Below are 17131 nucleotides of genomic sequence, written 5' to 3'. Positions count from 1 at the left end.
ACTTGGTGCGACGTGGTCATGTTAAAAAAGGGTTTCTTCCACATAATAAAACCCAAAAGCGGGGCCGGCTGGATTTGTATATAATATAAAGATAATATTTTACCGAAAGACAGAACATTTTTCCAACTCATGTTTTTAATCAAAATCAATCTACAGATATTGAAGTCGTCATGCTCGGAATTTAAGTGTACGGATATACGTGTATATATCTGATGTTTACATCTTCTAAAGAGCCTCACGGTAGTCACTCAGATGATGTTAACGCGGCGGCCATCTTAGAGTGTACCTGAAGTTAATTTATACAATACATCTAAAGCAAGAGATCTCATTTAACAGAACAGTCCTTCGTCCTTAGCCCTGAAGAAGTCTCAGTGTGTGAGACGAAATGCGTCGGCTAAGAAGGGAATCCATATGTGTTCTTGGATTTTTTCCTGACTTGTATTATTATAATAAAGGACTTTGGAAAAGAAAATTTCACTGAAATCCGGATTCATTTATCACAAGACTCTTATATGCATTATGGACCTTTGAAGTTATTGAACAAAACACTTCTTGGATGGGTGCTGATTCCTTATTTTTCACTAGTAGGCATGGGAAAGCCTCAGAATTCCATGCCTTCCCAGCGGGGACACTACAAGAAATATCTGTATGTTTTTTCGTTGTTTCCTCTTTCTAGGTGTGCAACATTCTGCAGCACACTTCGAAAGAGGAAAATAACTTTGACAATTGTTTCTGTGCAGGAAAGTGTACCTTCCTACACAAAAACAATCCTGCCTGTAACCCAGGCAAACTTGCACCATGGTGTAAGGTGTGTCTGCGTTGGTGCTATGCAGCAGTTTGTACACCAGCTTAGGCAGAGAACAGGAATGCATCATATCTTGAGAGATAAGGTGCCTTCCTGCCCTTTTCCTTCCATGCATTGCAGCAAGATGTCTTGGTGCGTTGTGTTGTATGAACATATTAAAAATCTGGCCCCGAGACTCTAGAACAAGCACCAATAGATCCTCAAATGTACTCGTTTGTTGATGAGATCCAGGAAACGTCTCAACGCAGACTGTATCATTTTCCCTCTACACACTGTGAGACTTTTGCTGATATAGTCTGCATTTGTACACATTTATTGTTCAGACATCAGTTTGTATTTAAAACAAGGATTAATGATTTTAGTTTTATTTGTTTCTCTTTATAGAGAAGAGGAAACTTCAACCACAGATGTACAAAGGTAAATTCATTTTTAACAATATATTCATTCATTTACACATGTTTTGCCGTAGGATATATTTTGATTAATGTTTGTGCATTTTTCTTATTCGCTTTGCTCACTTTTGATCATACTACTGACCACACTGATATGTGCTTAGCTCCTTCCTTGTGTCCTTACCAACACACCCTTAGCACGTGGCAATGTGAAACCGTGGTGTAAGCGCTTCTACTATATTTGGAATATCTGCTTTGCAGCTCCACCAGAGAGCTAACAAGCTGTTAGGAGCCAAGGGCCGGATATATTAATAGATTGCTTCGGCCTTGCATCAAACACGCTAACATAAGGTTTACAAAGTCACGCAGCCCACCTTGTACGGCCCTGCATTGCTTGGTGGTTCTGAAGTAACACAACGTAGGGAAAGTCGCGGCCCAGAGTTACTCGGCCCTGAGAAGACATTCCATGGGTGGAGAGAGGGTGTTACCACACACCCACCAATGATTCTGAAGCATTTCCAGATTTACCAACACTGTTGCCAAATATCTTTGTATTTTCTCCTCGTTGTTTCCTCCGCTGCACATATAGAAAGAGGATAACGACTCCGAGGACTGTTTTTGGTCAGGAAGGTGTCCCTTCTTGGGCCACCTTGTAGGTAGAGGCCAAATGCAACCTCTCCAATAAAAGATTCTGGAGCGGGCGGCTCTCAAGGTAAAGACCCAAGTCTGGGCTTGACTGGATACTACAGGAGGTTTGTGGAGGGGCATGGCACCATTCACTCAACCTGCCTCCAAATCGTGGAAAGGCCAACTGCATTGGCATCAGGATGCCAATAGGCCTTTGACACCCTGAAAGAGGCTATGTGCTCAGCACCTGTCCTGAAGGCACCCGACTATGGAAAGGAGATCATTGTCCAAACAGACCCTTCTGCACATGGGATTAGGGGCCACAAACAAATGTTGAGGGCCAGGATCAACCAGCTTGCAATATCAGGAGGTGACTCCTCCCTAAAGAGCGATTCAGAAAAGGGGGTGGTGATGGACAGAGTGTCTGAATTAAGCAGAACACTTCTACCCAGTCCAGAGATCAGCGCTTGATCCATCACCGTTTTTTAGTTCACTGCACCATCCCAGCTCAGAACCTGGCTACATGCAAATTAGTCTGTCCCTGGCCCAGTGCATCATGGGTGCAGGGCAGACCAAACTACCAAGCCAATTCTTATACTGGGAAGGAAACAAGCTTCCGGGGACCGGTTTCTGGCATTTCAGCCGTCTTCGGCCCGGCTTGCTTGAATCCTGATGGTGTAGTGAGCAAGATACTCACATCTGAGTATACCCTTCCACGCTTATGGTGGACAAAACGATTCAGAAAAGGGGGTGGTGATGGACAGAGTATCTGAATTAAGCAGAACACTCCTACCCAGTCCAGAGATCAGGGATTGATCCATCACCGTTTTTAGCTCACTGCACCATCCCAGCTCAGAACCTGGCTACATGCAAATTAGTCTGTCCCTGGCCCAGTGCATCATGGGAACAGGGCAGACCAAACTACCAAGCCAATTCTTTTACTGGGAAGGAAACAAGCTTCCGGGGACCGGTTTCTGGCATTTCAGCCGTCTTCGGCCCGGCTTGCTTGAATCCTGATGGTGCAGTGAGCAAGGGACTCACATCTGAGTATACCCTTCCACGCTTATGTTGGACACAACGATTCAGAAAAGGGGGTGGTGATGGACAGAGTATCTGAATTAAGCAGAACACTCCTACCCGGTCCAGAGATCAGGGCTTGATCCATCACCGTTTTTTAGCTCACTGCACCATCCCAGCTCAGAACCTGGCTACATGCAAATTAGTCTGTCCCTGGCCCAGTGCATCATGGGAACAGGGCAGACCAAACTACCAAGCCAATTCTTATACTGGGAAGGAAACAAGCTTCCGTAGGGAAAGTCGCGGCCCAGAGTTACTCTGCCCTGAGAAGACATTCCATGGGTGGAGAGAGGGTGTTACCACACACCCACCAATGATTCTGAAGCATTTCCAGATTTACCAACACTGTTGCCAAATATCTTTATATTTTCTCCTCGTTGTTTCCTCCGCTGCACATATAGAAAGAGGATAACGACTCCGAGGACTGTTTTTGGGCAGAAAGGTGTCCCTTCTTGGGCCACCTTGTAGGTAGAGGCCAAATGCAACCTCTCCAATAAAAGATTCTGGAGCGGGCGGCTCTCAAGGCAAAGACCCAAGTCTGGGCTTGACTGGATACTACAGGAGGTTTGTGGAGGGGCATGGCACCATTCACTCAACCTGCCTCCAAATCCTGGAAAGGCCAACTGCATTGGCATCAGGATGCCAATAGGCCTTTGACACCCTGAAAGAGGCTATGTGCTCAGCACCTGTCCTGAAGGCACCCGACTATGGAAAGGAGATCATTGTCCAAACAGACCCTTCTGCACATGGGATTAGGGGCCACAAACAAATGTTGAGGGCCAGGATCAACCAGCTTGCAATATCAGGAGGCGACTCCTCCCTTAAGAGCAGCATTGCAGTGCCATTGAGAGGGAAGCCTTTGTTGTTGTTTCATCCCTGAAGAAGCTGAGACTCTACCTGTTTGGCACTTACTACAAGGTTCAAACTACCCGCATGCACCTCTGATGGCTGAATCAGATGAGAGGAGGGAACCCGAAATTGTTGAGGTGTCCCATTTTCCTACAGGGTATGGACTTTACAGTGGAACACAGACCAGGGACTGACCATGCCAATGCAGATGGACTTTCCAGGTTTTTTCACTTAGACAATAAGAACTACCAGGGTATAGGTTAGTTGCTGATCACCTTTTGTGTGTTAGATGTAATGTAGTAAAGTTCCCTTTTGTGTCATCACCCACACGCTTTTTGCTCTAAAGCTGATGGTTATGAATGTGCCGGAACCTGCTGCCCAGTCCTCAGTGCCAGAGCTCTCTCCCTAAAACACGATGTAGTATGTTGGCACTCCCAGTAGGCAAGGATTTTAATCCCCCGGAAAGTTCTACCAAGGGTACCCAGGGCATGGGTGTTTAAGGGGTCACAAGGGCCTGAACCACTATTTGTGCCACCCTGAGTGACCAAAGTTAAGGGATGACAGCTGGCCTGGCATTGCAGAATGCAGGAACAGTGATAATTGGTCCAACATGAATTTGCTCGCACAGTGTGGGTCAAGGTCAAAACACTGTCTTTAATATATGTCAGTCACCTAAGGTAGGTATCAAAAGCCCAGGTGGCAGGGTGCAGTATAGTAAAGGCATGGACATATAAATGCAAGTTTAGACATCCCTATTGTAGTCATTTCCATTAAAGACTATTATAGGTAATCAGCAGTCCACAGGATAACATGGCCTGGTGGTTGGGCTTACTGAAGCTCACCAGCTCCATTATGGTAGAGGTGAATATGGTCATGTGTGGTATCAAACAACGTGCCTCCTCACATCTGACATGATTTTACTGTCAGGACTTATGTGTCATGCACCCTGGTGGCTACCTTAGAAACCCCTGATGAAGGGTCATCACTGACCCGAAATGCATTGGTTTGAATAAATATGTGTGTTACAAATACAACTGCTACCAAGAAATCATTGGAACAATGGCATTGATTTACTGAATAAATCTCAAAAAGATGATTTAACACTGGATTAAGCATCAATATTTTGATCAAAAGTCGTATGTTAATTGTTTGAAAACGGATTATGCAAACAGCATAGTTTGCTGAATAAGTGCACCCATCAGTTAGGCAGGGATTTCTCCCTCCAAACACTCTTGTTCACATTTACCTTAGAAGTTGCCAACCTATTCGCCACATCCTTCCCTGTGCTCCTGCTGACAGCTTGCAGCTACCATCGCCCAGACAGAAATCCGAGCTCCTGCCTGGTAGTGTGAACACTCCCAGGAGTCAGAAACAAAGGTCAGGCTGGGAATAAGGTTTCATGTATTTCCCTAGTGGCCCATTGTAGTTTTCCCTATGTTAGCCTAAGTGTGCATGTCATAGGCCGCATTTTCACTTGCACATGTTACTATGTAAACACACTTGCTTTGTGCCACACTGTACTTTCACACGGAACCTGCTTATGTGGAGAGGGGAGAGGTGTGGTGCAGCGGCCATGGTGGCTGACTCCGGAGTGCCAGCCTCACGGTTTGATCCCCGGCGCCAGCTTAACATAGCACCATGTGACTATGGGCAATAGCTCACTTAATCTCCCCAACGCTCCCCAGAGCCTTGAGACTCTTAGAGGTGAGTAGTCCGCGCTTTGCTAAATACTGGATTTTCATGTTTTATTCTTTTCCTGGTATTTAGGACATCCTAGACTAGGTCAAACAACAATGCCCCATGTTATTCCCTCTGGTCGGGCACTAGCACCATGACCTACCACAAGAGCACAGCTGCTGTTTATGAGCACAGAAGTCTTGTCATATAATGGAGTGAGAAAACACTCATGGAGCGAGACTTCATAGACGAGATCACTACGTCAGCTGAGATGTAGAACATCCATCTGCGTATGCTAAGGTACGGGGTCTGCTACTAATCCCAGAGATCTTTGAAAAATAATCATTTAGCTTCAGTAGGAAGAGGGGGGTTAGGTTACTCTGTCTTATATCATGACAGGGCTTTTCCTAGCATATGGTACAATAGCCATGCTGATCAGGCCTGGGCGTAGTTCACAGAGTTTTGCTGCATGGAACTCTGCAAAGTGACTAAAAAACTCCACGGAGTTCCGCAAGTAGTGGAGTGCAGAGTGAACTGATGTTCGTACTGATCTTCCCACCGCTCGAGTTGAACTTCCTTCATGTCATGTGTTTATCTTACTGTGTACGAGTGAGAGAGAGAAAGGGTGTGTCCTGTCACCGTGATACATGAGAGAGTCGAGAGGGTTGTATTTTGGGGTGTCAATTCTCTTGTTTCCCTGGTAGGGTTAGGAGGGCAAGTGGGGCACTATAGCTAGTCAGGCACAGGCTCATAGGTACGGAGGTGTTATAGTGACTCAGTCCCTACATGTCGATGTTTTATGGTCCCAAACATACTTCTGTTTCTGGGCAGAATCCCTGCTACAGAGGTAATGCCTTTGATACTGTTAATCATGTCACCCTGCTCAAGACTCTCAAGGACTGCTTCGGTTTTGACGGCAATGTCTTCAAGTGGTTCACCTCCTATCTCCAAAATAGAACCCAGCAAATTAAACTTAGCGGCTGCCTCTCCAAACCTAAACCTATCTCACAGGGCGTCCCACACGGCTCTATCCTCTCCCCAACTGTTTTCAACCTCTTCATGGAACCCCTCACCCTTATTTTTAAACAAGCTAAAATCAGTTACCACCTTTATGCTGATGATACTCAACTTTATTATAAAATCAAATCCCACAATGACATCTTACATCTCAACGATGCCCTGACTAAAATACAAGCCTGGTTTCACCTTAACCACCTCAAATTCAACCCCCAAAAAATGAAGTCATCCTTTTCACTCCCAAGAATAAGCCACTGCCTATCCAACACTGGATTACTGATATTAAAGCACTCAACTGCTCTCTCACCACATCCAACTCAGTCAAATCCCTCGGCATTAGCATCAACCAGAATCTCAATCTCACCCCTCACATTAAAAACTTGGCTAAAGGTGCTCTCCTCACTCTACAACACCTCAAAAAAATTAAACCCTTCATTCCATCTGACGACTTCAAATCCATTGTACAATCACTTGTCCTTTCCAGAATTGACTATGGCAACGCCACCCTTGCTGGCTCAACCAACCTCCAACTTGCCCCAATCAAATCTGTTCTCAACCTGGCGGCCAGGCTTATCTCTGACTGTAAGCGACATGATCCCATCTCCCCTGTCATCAAAAACCTCAAATGGCTTCCAATCGAAGGCAGATCCACCTACAAGATTGCCTGCATCGCTCACAAAGCCCTTCACCAAACACCCCTTCGTACCTTTCGGATAAACTTCAAAAAGCAGGGTGTACCAGATCTCTGATGAGTACTAACGCCCTTGTCCTAATCCCCTCTCAGCTCAAAAATAAGAAGACGCAATCTCGTTCATTCTCTGGTAATGCCCCCTCTATTTGGAATGCCCTTCCCAAAGATCTGCGTTGCAGCCCTTCTTACCCCCTATTGAAAAAAAATCTCAAGCTGCTTCTCCTCAACAAATATTAGGGTCATTAAGTTTTTTTTTTAACTCTCTGTCCATTTAATCCTTTCATCACCACCACTCACTCCTTCCTTCTACCTTTCCTATATTCTCTCTCCATCTTTCATCTTCAATCTAACTACTCAACCCTTCTATTTATTCAGTATCTACTTATTCAGTAGTCCTCATTCTCTTGACATTATCTTTGAAGTATGCTTTATCCTTATCCACTTATTGGATTCAAAGGCCTCTTTCTATGTTATCAAATTGCCCCTTGTTGATCTGTTCTTGTTGTTTAACTTGTAACTTATCCTGTCAAGCGCTCTGATATTCTTGGGTCCAGCTAGCGCTATATAAAACCTTTCAAATAAATAAATAAAATAAATAAATAAATAATGCCTTCCTTCCTGACAGGAGGGCCGGTGAAGTGGCCCATCAAGACGGTGAGCTTTAAAACATGCACTGCCTCTGATATGCAGGCAGGCTGACTCCCAAAGTAGGAAGCTGCCCTCCCCCTGTCCCCAGGCGCATTTGCACCCATTCTGATGGGAAAATTAGTTAGTCAGAGGGCGTACACCGTCAGGAGGCTAGCCGGACCGCTAGGTTGGGGTCCTGGTCTGTACAGCCAAGAAAGGTTTATGCCATTTCTAGAAGTAGGAGGATAAAGGATTCCCGGGTACAAGTGTCCGCCTATAGCCTTGTCTTTGTTTGTGAGCGGGTACAAAAGGGAACTGAATTCAGGGATATCTGCATTAGGCCCACAGATATTTGCCAGGTGTATATGGTCCTCATCTCTTTGAAGGTGAGCTATGCTTAGTCTGCCCTCATTATCGTTGGAGTGAGAGATCAGGGTAAATTTTATTTTTGGGAAATAAGAGTGATCAACCCTCCTTTTTTGTGAACCGCCGGTTATATAGCGCCTGAATCGACCCCCGAAGGGGTATCTCCGCGCTTGCCATGGGAACTCGTCCTGGCTTTTCCCTGTGAGATAGCCCCTACAGGGCATCCCCAAGGTGAAAGCCAGGCATCCCGCCGCGGGGGTCGTTGTGGAGATTAAGCAAGCTTAATGCCCAGAGTTGCAGAGTGTGAACCCATGATTAGGTCAGGCACCGAAGCGAGAATTATTGAGTCCATGGACATTTGAGCTCAAGACCCTGCCGCGTCGGGAATTGAACCCTGATCCCAGGTCTGACCTCTGCTTCAGGGTCTGCCTGCTCTAACCAGTGAGCCACACGCATAGCGTGTGAGAGGTCCAGTGTTGTTTACAAAACCCTGCATCCTCCTGAGATAGCTTAGTCTCCTGTAGGAGAATTATGTCGCCTTTAGTTTTAACAAGATAATCTAAAAAAAGTTACGTTTAACGGGGTGATTGAGTCCCTTAAGGTTTAGCGAGACTATATTTAGACTAGCTGCTAAGTCCCTATCTGGAATCATGGTAGCTAATGGTGTGGTACGGGATAAGGTGCAGATTGTCAGCCCTGAGTCCGTAGACGGGGGACCCCATTATAGGCGTGAATATGATGACCTGCGCTAGTGGATTGGGGAAGCATCTGAGTCAAGTGTTTTTGCTTCCGTTCCCGCTGGTTGGATATGTGAAGTGGATACCATGTCAGGTAACAATCCATGGTGGTCGTGTAGAGTGTAGAGTAAGAAAAGAAGAGAAATATACGAAGAGAAAAGAGCATAGCACAATAAAACAATACTAAAACATCCAGATTTACCAACCCTTTGTCGAACCCCCTTCCCTCCCTCCTCCCAACCCAACCCCCAGCCCTCCAAACCTCCAACCCTGCCCCCCACCCACCTCCCCCTCCCACCCTAGAACTCGAACCTAAGAGCTGCGACGGCAGTACTGTCTAAGCTCAACACAGGAGTAACAATAGAAGTAATTGGGACAGTGCAGTCACTAAATATCTCGCATTTTGGATATTCGAAGTTAACTGTACTTAGTGAATCGCTAGACAAAACACAATTATTCGTATCATAACTGTACGATAAAGGCATCTCAGCTGTGACTCTATTACAGACTTCGGTAAAGGTGAATACAAACATTTGTCATCTAGAAGGTCTAGACATTGGATGCTCTAACAATAGTCCCTTCTTGGGAGAACAATAGACGTAATTAAGAACTGCGTACTAATGAAAGCAGGGAAACCTTCTATCTTTAGGTGTATAGGGCTTGGCCCTATAGGGAGAATGACAATTAGATTTTCCCTTTTACTAATATCTGAACACTCCCTGCATAGAGACCAACCCCTACAGTCAGTTGACAAAGTGGGCTGAATAAACAGAGCCGGCATTACTAGCAAGATAGGTAGCATTAGGCTCAACGGTAAGACAGTATATCAATAAACTGATACTTAGCATGTGTGCGTGCTGGAAATGTCAGTTTCTGCGAAGGAGTCTGTGAGGAGCACGACACAAGATGCAGACCAGACAGTGTCGATAAGATAGGCAAGAAGTAGGCACTTCAGGCAAGGTAGCATACTAGACGTCTGATACTTAGTCGTGCGGATGTACTGAAGTTGTTCCTTCTGGCTGGCAGTCCATGAGGAACATGATCCTTGCAATCGACTGGATCTTTATTGATCCTGACTTCCCGTGTCGTGAGACTCTGTTTTCCTTTTGTTGGAGGCTCCTCCTGAAGAATCCATTTCTTGTGGCGGTTAGTCGTCAAGGTAGACTACCAAGTCGTGTGGGCTGGAGAAAAAGTGTGTTCACCCGCAGTCGACGATCCTGAATTTCGCTGGACCTGCAAAGGAGAATTGGATGTTTCTAGATCGTAGTTTCTCTCGCAGTGATAGGAACCCTTTTCTCAGCTCCACCGTCTCCTTGGATTAGTACTGCGTAAAGATAATGCGGTTTCCTTCCCAGAAAATATGTTGTTTTTTTGTTGCATGCTGTAGGATGGCTTCCATATGCTGGTACCGAAGAGGCTTGCATATGAGGGGTCGGGGACCTCTCGATGTTCATTGTGAGAAGGTCGGTATCCTATGGGCTCTATCCAAATCCAGACCATGTTGGAACTTGATCCCAGTGACCGTAGGGATCCAGGCCTCCAGGAAGGACACACAAGACTCTGCATCTTTTTCTGAGATTTCCGGCACCCCGAAGATACGTGCTACCTCTCCGATTTCGATCTTCCTATTCCGCGGTCTGGCGTCTGAGATCTCTGGCAGTGGTTTCTAGATGTTGAATCTGTTTAGCGTTACTTGATGCTTTGTCTTCATTGTCACTAATCCTTTGCTCAGCTTCACTTAGACGCAGATTCATAGTATTCATGTCCGCTCTAATTGCGGTGAGCTAGAGCTGCATCGAATCGGTATTGCACTTCGTAGATTTGGCTAGGTCATGCACGTCCGCCAATTAAATCATGTCAAGGGTGCCAGAGAGATCAGCCTTGGCTTTGATGAGTGAGTCAGAGAAAGAGGCTTCTGGACGATCTTTTTTGCTTTTGGATTCCCTGTCCACCATTGTTGGTTCTGGGTCGGAGCACTAAACAGATTTGTCGGGACTGAAAGATCAGAGGTTGGTATTGTAAGGGGAGTACTGACAGCATGCGACGACTAGAATCTAGGCGCCTGTGGTGATATGTTGGGCGAAGATTGCAGGGTCTTATTGGCCAAGGAGCGCTACCGAGGTCCGTATCAAGCAGGGCTCACTGATAATGATACTGTAATCTTGACGCAGATCTTTCAGCAATAGAATGTGTCCCCTGTATCTGGATTCAGTGTGTTACTGTGATATCAGAGGGTGAGCATCCACATTACTTGAGCGCATTACTTGAGCTGGCTTTCTGCAGTGCTGACACCAGACATTACCCTGAGGATCATGTCCCAAGTATCTGGGTTTCCCTCTGTGTTGTGACTCAGGAGGCGGGTGGTAGAGTTAATAAGCGCACAATAATTGTACTGGCTTCCTGTGCCCTGGTTATCTAAGTATTACTGGCACTGGATTTCTATGTTGATCTATGTGGACCCTCGGGTATGGTCATCGAGCATTGATTCCCTGTCCACCATCGTTGGATATGGTTGGAGCACTAAGCAGGTTAGATAGTCCTGAGAGATCAATGTATGGCCGTGTATAGGGAGCACTGTAAAATAACAAGCAGAGTCCATCAACCTGTTGCAGTAAGCGTTATACAGCGTCACTGCAAGAGCCGTAATTGGGCTAAGGTTGTAGGGCCTTAAGTGGCTGAAGAGCTGAAGAGCATTACCAAGATCCCGGAAACATAGGGTCTCTGATTTTGTAGTACTGTGGTAGACCATAACTTGGTAGACTGTACCGCAAGCGCCTGGGTGTCTCGTTAAAACGTATCTCAGACAGTGAATGCCAGCGCTAAGAAACAGGCCTTACAAGCAGTGGCCACCTGTGGTAATCTCTGTGTAGCCGGGGATCTGATCGCAGCGTATGGTGTTATGTCTTGCAGAATCCACTGTCCCCCATCTTAGGGTCAGGCGACATGGTCGGGTTCTCTTATTAGATATCAGCCAGCGTTGCGATGATCCACATATACAGAGTAGTTAATAGATGGGCTCAGAGAGAAGCAGAGTCGATGCCATCTAGCGCAGAGTGAGGAGTCGGGTCTTGCCAGGTCATGCATCTTGATCGCTACGCCATTTTAAGGTCAGGCGTTTCAATTTCGTAAGGTATACGCCACCTCCCGTTGTATAAAAGCCCATAAAGCATGATTTAGCGCTGCGACTCCGGTGTACAGAAAAGCGCTCACCTCTAGGGTCGGAGAGAACACTGGCGGGCTCTCTTAAGATCAGCGCAAGCCTTTCAGGAGACGAGCGAGGTCTTAGACCCTCTAGTGAGTTCTGTGAATTAGCGCCGAGACACCCTTATGGGTATTTGTTTGCGCTTTAAAAATTGCTAAAAATAAATAATAAATAAAAATAGACTGTAAGATGGTGGCCGGCCATCGTGCCTCTCGGCTATCTGTCAGGCGGCTGCCAGACTCTTTGTTCCTGGGTTTAAGGGGGCGATAAGCGGCTCAAGAGGCGCACCGGACCATGCGATTACCGAGTACACCGTTTTGGCATCCTACAGCGGCTTGTCACACACTGTTTTCGGCCATACTTGATCTCCTGTGTGACGCGAAGACAGATCAGGCGGCCATTTCCACTGCCGTCCAAGCCACGCCCCCCTGTCATCTTATTATTGGATTATGTAATAGGATGCCAGGGTGAACATTCAGACCTGTACCCTATTGTTGGATGGACGTAGTAGGAAGCTGGTATCTGCATGAAGTCCTGCCACTTATTGTTGGATGGATGTAGTAGGAAGCCGGTGTCTGCATGCAGTGCTGGCACTTATTGTTGGATGGATGTCAGGTGTCTGTATGCAGTTCTGTCCCTTATTGTTTGATTGATGCATTAGGAATCTGGTGTCTGCATGCAGTCCAGTTCCTTATTGCTTGATGGATGTAGTCAGAAGCCGGTGTCTGCATGCAGCCTTGTCCCTTATTGTTGGATGGATGTAATAGGAAGCTGGTATCTGCATGAAGTCCTGTCATTTTTTGTTGGATGGATGTAATAGAAAGCCGGTCTCTGAATTGAGCCTTATAAATAGAAAGAGCAAAACCCTGCCAAGATAGATCAAAAGAGGTCCTCTGAGGGATCCACTACTGTTATATATGGAGCAACATTAGCTATGCATCAGAGCCAATGACATCAAAGATGTTTAGATCAGTCCATCATTTTTTTTATTTTTATAGGATCTGACATTTCTAAAATACATTCGATATATGAATACACAGGATTCAAAAAGGAATATTACATATCACATTAGAAGAGAATAGCATATTCGTAATAGTCAATGTTCCACTCACTCCTAGGCAGTTCTAGGGACTTAACAAACACTCGTATCTTCAGGGGATCAATCACACTCACAAGCATTCATACAATTCAATCATGTAAGTACAACATGGCCTGCAACAAAAAGATATAACTATAGTTGCATGGACGGGGGTGCAAGGATAAGAAGGCAGGTTAGATGGGAAACCGTTGTCCTCAAGGACTAGGGTACTGCCGTTCTTATGAATGACGCCGACGCGCGTTTCGGTGTTGGGCACCTTCGTCAGGGCGAACGGGTACAGCCAGAGAGGGGAACATACGTGCTGGAGTAGAAGGGATTTCAACCGGATTAATGGTTCAAAAGGTCCACACTTTTCATGTCTTTCAAAGGGGATCTCTTGTCAGCCGAGAATAGATAACGTTCAGTTCCAGTTCCAGCCGCGTCTGGTATATAGGGTCGCTGGAAACGTAGGGGAAGATTCAAAATTTCCAAACGTCCGATAAAGATATGAGCTACATCCAGCCCCATGTCTTTATCGGACCAGAGCTCTACACCCCGCGACCTGGAAGCGGTTTGATCTAGAAACCATCTTGGGATTCCCTCATTTCAGAGCTTCCCGCTCGTTACCGTTTGGAAATTTTGAATCTTCCCCTACGATTCCAGCGACCCTATATACCAGACACGGCTGGAACTGAAAGTTATCTGTCAGTTATAGTTCTTCTGGTGCTCTGGGCTTAGGTCTAATGAATTACAACCCTACCTGTGGATTTTGTAACAGTCCTATAAAGGAAAGAAAATAGGATTCTCTTCTCGGCTGACAAGAGATTCCCTTTGGCGGCCGCTGTCCTGGATATTGACTTTTACTGCCAGATGCCTGACCTTAGGATGGCCACCAGTGTACAGTACAGTCCCCTGCCTGACCCCAAGATGGCTTCCATAGTGGCCCCCTACACGTTGTTTTACTCCCCTGGGAGAACAATTGGACATTGACCAGACCATGAACCTATCCCCTAACCTGCCTTCACATCAGGACTTGGAACCTGCGGAACTTACCCCAGACTGTGGAGACTTAGCGATTTGGCTGATGCCCGGTGGAGATATCATACAGCTAAAGAGGAGATGGGTTGTGGACACCCCCCTGCCATCACCTACCCAGCCGGACCTTGGGCAGTTCTTCCCCTCGTCTCTATGTCCTATCTTCCTCCTACCCCTTTACCCCATCTCCTAAACCTTCCTTGCTCCTTTCACCTTGTCCCCTATGTTCCTTAAATGCTTTTCTTGATACTTATGTAACTCTTAACTGATGTAAATCGCAACATTATTGTTCCTCATGCTCCTCTGTTTCCTTCGGGTCTCGCCAGTGCTGTATAATAACTCATTAATTAAATTTGTTCCCATTTAGTACTCTTTTTCTCTTTGTCTACCTCCCTAGCTCCTAGCTCCTATCCCATCTCCCCTGAATCTCTCATCTTGCTTTCTAGTCTGCCTAGCCCCCTGTCCTTTGTGCCCTTTGACTAAGCACTCCTTTTCCCCTTGCTGGGGAAAGATCCAATATTTATACCCCGGAGTCTCAGCGAATCCGCTGAGAGAGTCCACGGTGCCAAGGGAGCCACTCACAGCTGAGGAATGGTATGGCACCCCTTGCCAAAGCACTCCCCCTCCCCTTTTTGGGGAAGGATCCAGTCTATAGGCCTTGGAGTCTCAGAGGCCCCTTTGATAGAGTCCACTGCGTAAAGGGAGCCTCCCGCAACTGAGAAAGGGAAGTGATACCACTTCCCATGGGATCACAGTTTACTGGACTTTGGACGTTGCTTCGACTCGTCTACCGGTTTGTGTCCCCATCGCCCTTCCCCTCCTCATTCCATGTGGTGTCCTTCACCCTCCGCTCCTCTTTCCCGCCTTCATTACCTTTCTACTTCCCCAGCTCCTTCCCACTCCCCACAATCTTTCCCCTTGCCTGCTTTTCCCAGTAGGTATTTGTGCTTATTGTTCATCTCTACCTTACAAGTAACTATGTTGCCATGCTCTAATAACGATGTAACCTGTAGCTATGATCTGATGCTCATGTAAAGCACTCAGATACCTTCGGATCTAGCCAGTGCTATATAAAACCTTTAAAATAAATAAATAAAATAAATGATCCCAGTGCACTGGAGATAATCTTTCTTATAGAACACATCTGCAGGCATTTCCAGGTTTTATGGTCATCTCAAAGGTAGGGTTTCTTGATTCAGAGGTTTCTAATGCTTTGGGTTTATTTATACTGTCTCATCCATCCATCAATCAATCAATCAGACTTTTGTAGAGCGCACTACTCACCCCTGAGGGTCTCAAGGTGCTGGGAGGGCAGGAGGTGCAGCTACTGCTCGAACAGCCAGGTCTTGAGAAGTCGCCTGAAGGTCAGCAGGTCCTGGGTCTGTTGCAGCTGTATGGGAAGGGTGTTCCATGTCTTGGCGGCGAGGTAGGAGAAGATTCTGCCGCCGGTGGAAGTCCTGTGGATGTGTGGGACAGTGGCTAGGGCGAGGTCGGCAGAGCGAAGCTGGCGGTTTGGGGTGTAGAGGGTGAGTCTTTTGTTGAGGTAGGCTGGTCCAGTGTTGTGGAGTGCTTTGTGCGCGTGGGTGAGGAGCTTGAAGGTAATCCTCTTGTTGACTGAGAGCCAGTGTAGGTCTTTCAGGTGGGTGGTGATGTGGGTGTGTCGGGGAATGTCGAGGATGAGGCGTGCGCAAGGCCTCTGTATGCTTTGGAGTCTTTTCTGGAATTTCCCGCTTATAGGGCGTTGCCAGCCTGCTGCTGACGAGGGCCTGGGTGACCGTCCTTCTGGTTCCGGTGGGGATCCATCTGTAGATCTGGTGGAGCATGCAGAGGGTGTTTAAGCAGGAGAAGAGATGGCGTTGACTTGCTGGGTCATTGAGAGCGATGAATCCAGGATGAACCCCAGGTTGCGTGCGTGGTTGGTGGATGTAGATGCAGCTCCCAGGGCATCTGGCCAGCAAGAGTCATCCCAGACGGAGGGGGTGGGGCCAAGGATGAGGAGCTCTGTCTTGTATGAGTTGAGTTTCAGGCTGCTATTTTGCTTCCAGTTGGCGACAACCTTCATTCCTTCGTGGAGGTTGGTTTTGGCGGTCGTCGGATAAGAAACAATGTTGAGGCAGTGCGAGCGGATGATGTTGGCGAGTGGTGCCATGTAGATGCTGAAAATTGTAGGACTGAGGGATGATACTTGGGGCACGCAGCAGATGATTTTGGATTCTTCAGAGCGGAATGGGGGGAGGCGGACCCTCTGGGTTCTGTCAGTGAGGAAGGAGGTGGTCCAGTCCAGGGCGTTGTCACGTATTCCTGCATCGTGTAGGCGTGTGCGTAGGATGTTGTGGCAGACGGTGTCGAAGGTGGCCAAGAGGTCTAGGAGGATTAGGGCTGTGGTTTTGCTGTTGTCCAGTATGATCCTGATGTCATCTGTGGCAGTGATGAGGGCGGTTTCCGTGCTGTGATTTCTGCGGACTCCCGATTAGGATGGATCCAAGACATTGTTCTCCTCGAGGAAGTGGGTCAGTTGCCTGTTGATGATCTTTTTGATGACTTTCACCAGGAACGGAAGCAGGGAGATGGGCCAGAGGTTCTTGAGGTCCTTTGGGTCCACTGTGGGTATTTTGAGTAGGGCGCTGATCTCAGCATGCTTCCAGCTTTCCGGGAAGGTGGTGGTCTCGAAGAAACTGTTGATGATCTTTCGGAGTTGGGGAGCTATGATGCGGTTTGATTAGTTGAAGATGCAGTGAGGGCAGGGGTCAGATGGTGAGCCGAAGTGGATGGTGTTCATGGTCTTGAAGGTGTTGTCGTCGTTGACGTGGGTCCACGAGAGCAGGCGGTTGGTGAGGCTTAGAGGTGGGGAGTATGCAGTGTCGGCGGCTGTAGTTGGGGTCTGGGCATTGAAGCTGTCGAGGATGTCTGCAATCTTGTGGTGAAAGAAGGTGGCTAATGAGTCGCATAGG

The 17131-nt window shown here is 47.0% G+C and overlaps 1 protein-coding gene across 1 annotated transcript in view; it reads left to right on the top strand.

The window, feature by feature from the left end:
• LOC147736943 (scavenger receptor cysteine-rich domain-containing protein DMBT1-like) overlaps nt 1–17131 on the top strand; it is a 533293-nt gene that overhangs the window by 510253 nt on the left and 5909 nt on the right. Inside the window, exon 16 of the mRNA XM_086922344.1 lies at nt 1190–1222. Coding sequence (XP_086778470.1) covers nt 1190–1222 — 33 coding nt within the window. The remainder of the gene's footprint in view (nt 1–1189; nt 1223–17131) is intronic.

This window comes from Lissotriton vulgaris, chromosome 1_1 (assembly GCF_964263255.1).
Source record: "Lissotriton vulgaris chromosome 1_1, aLisVul1.2, whole genome shotgun sequence".
Classification (NCBI taxonomy): Eukaryota; Metazoa; Chordata; class Amphibia; order Caudata; family Salamandridae; genus Lissotriton; species Lissotriton vulgaris.
The sequence above is the reverse complement of the archived record's forward strand: the minus strand, read 5'-3'. Positions and strand labels throughout refer to the sequence as shown.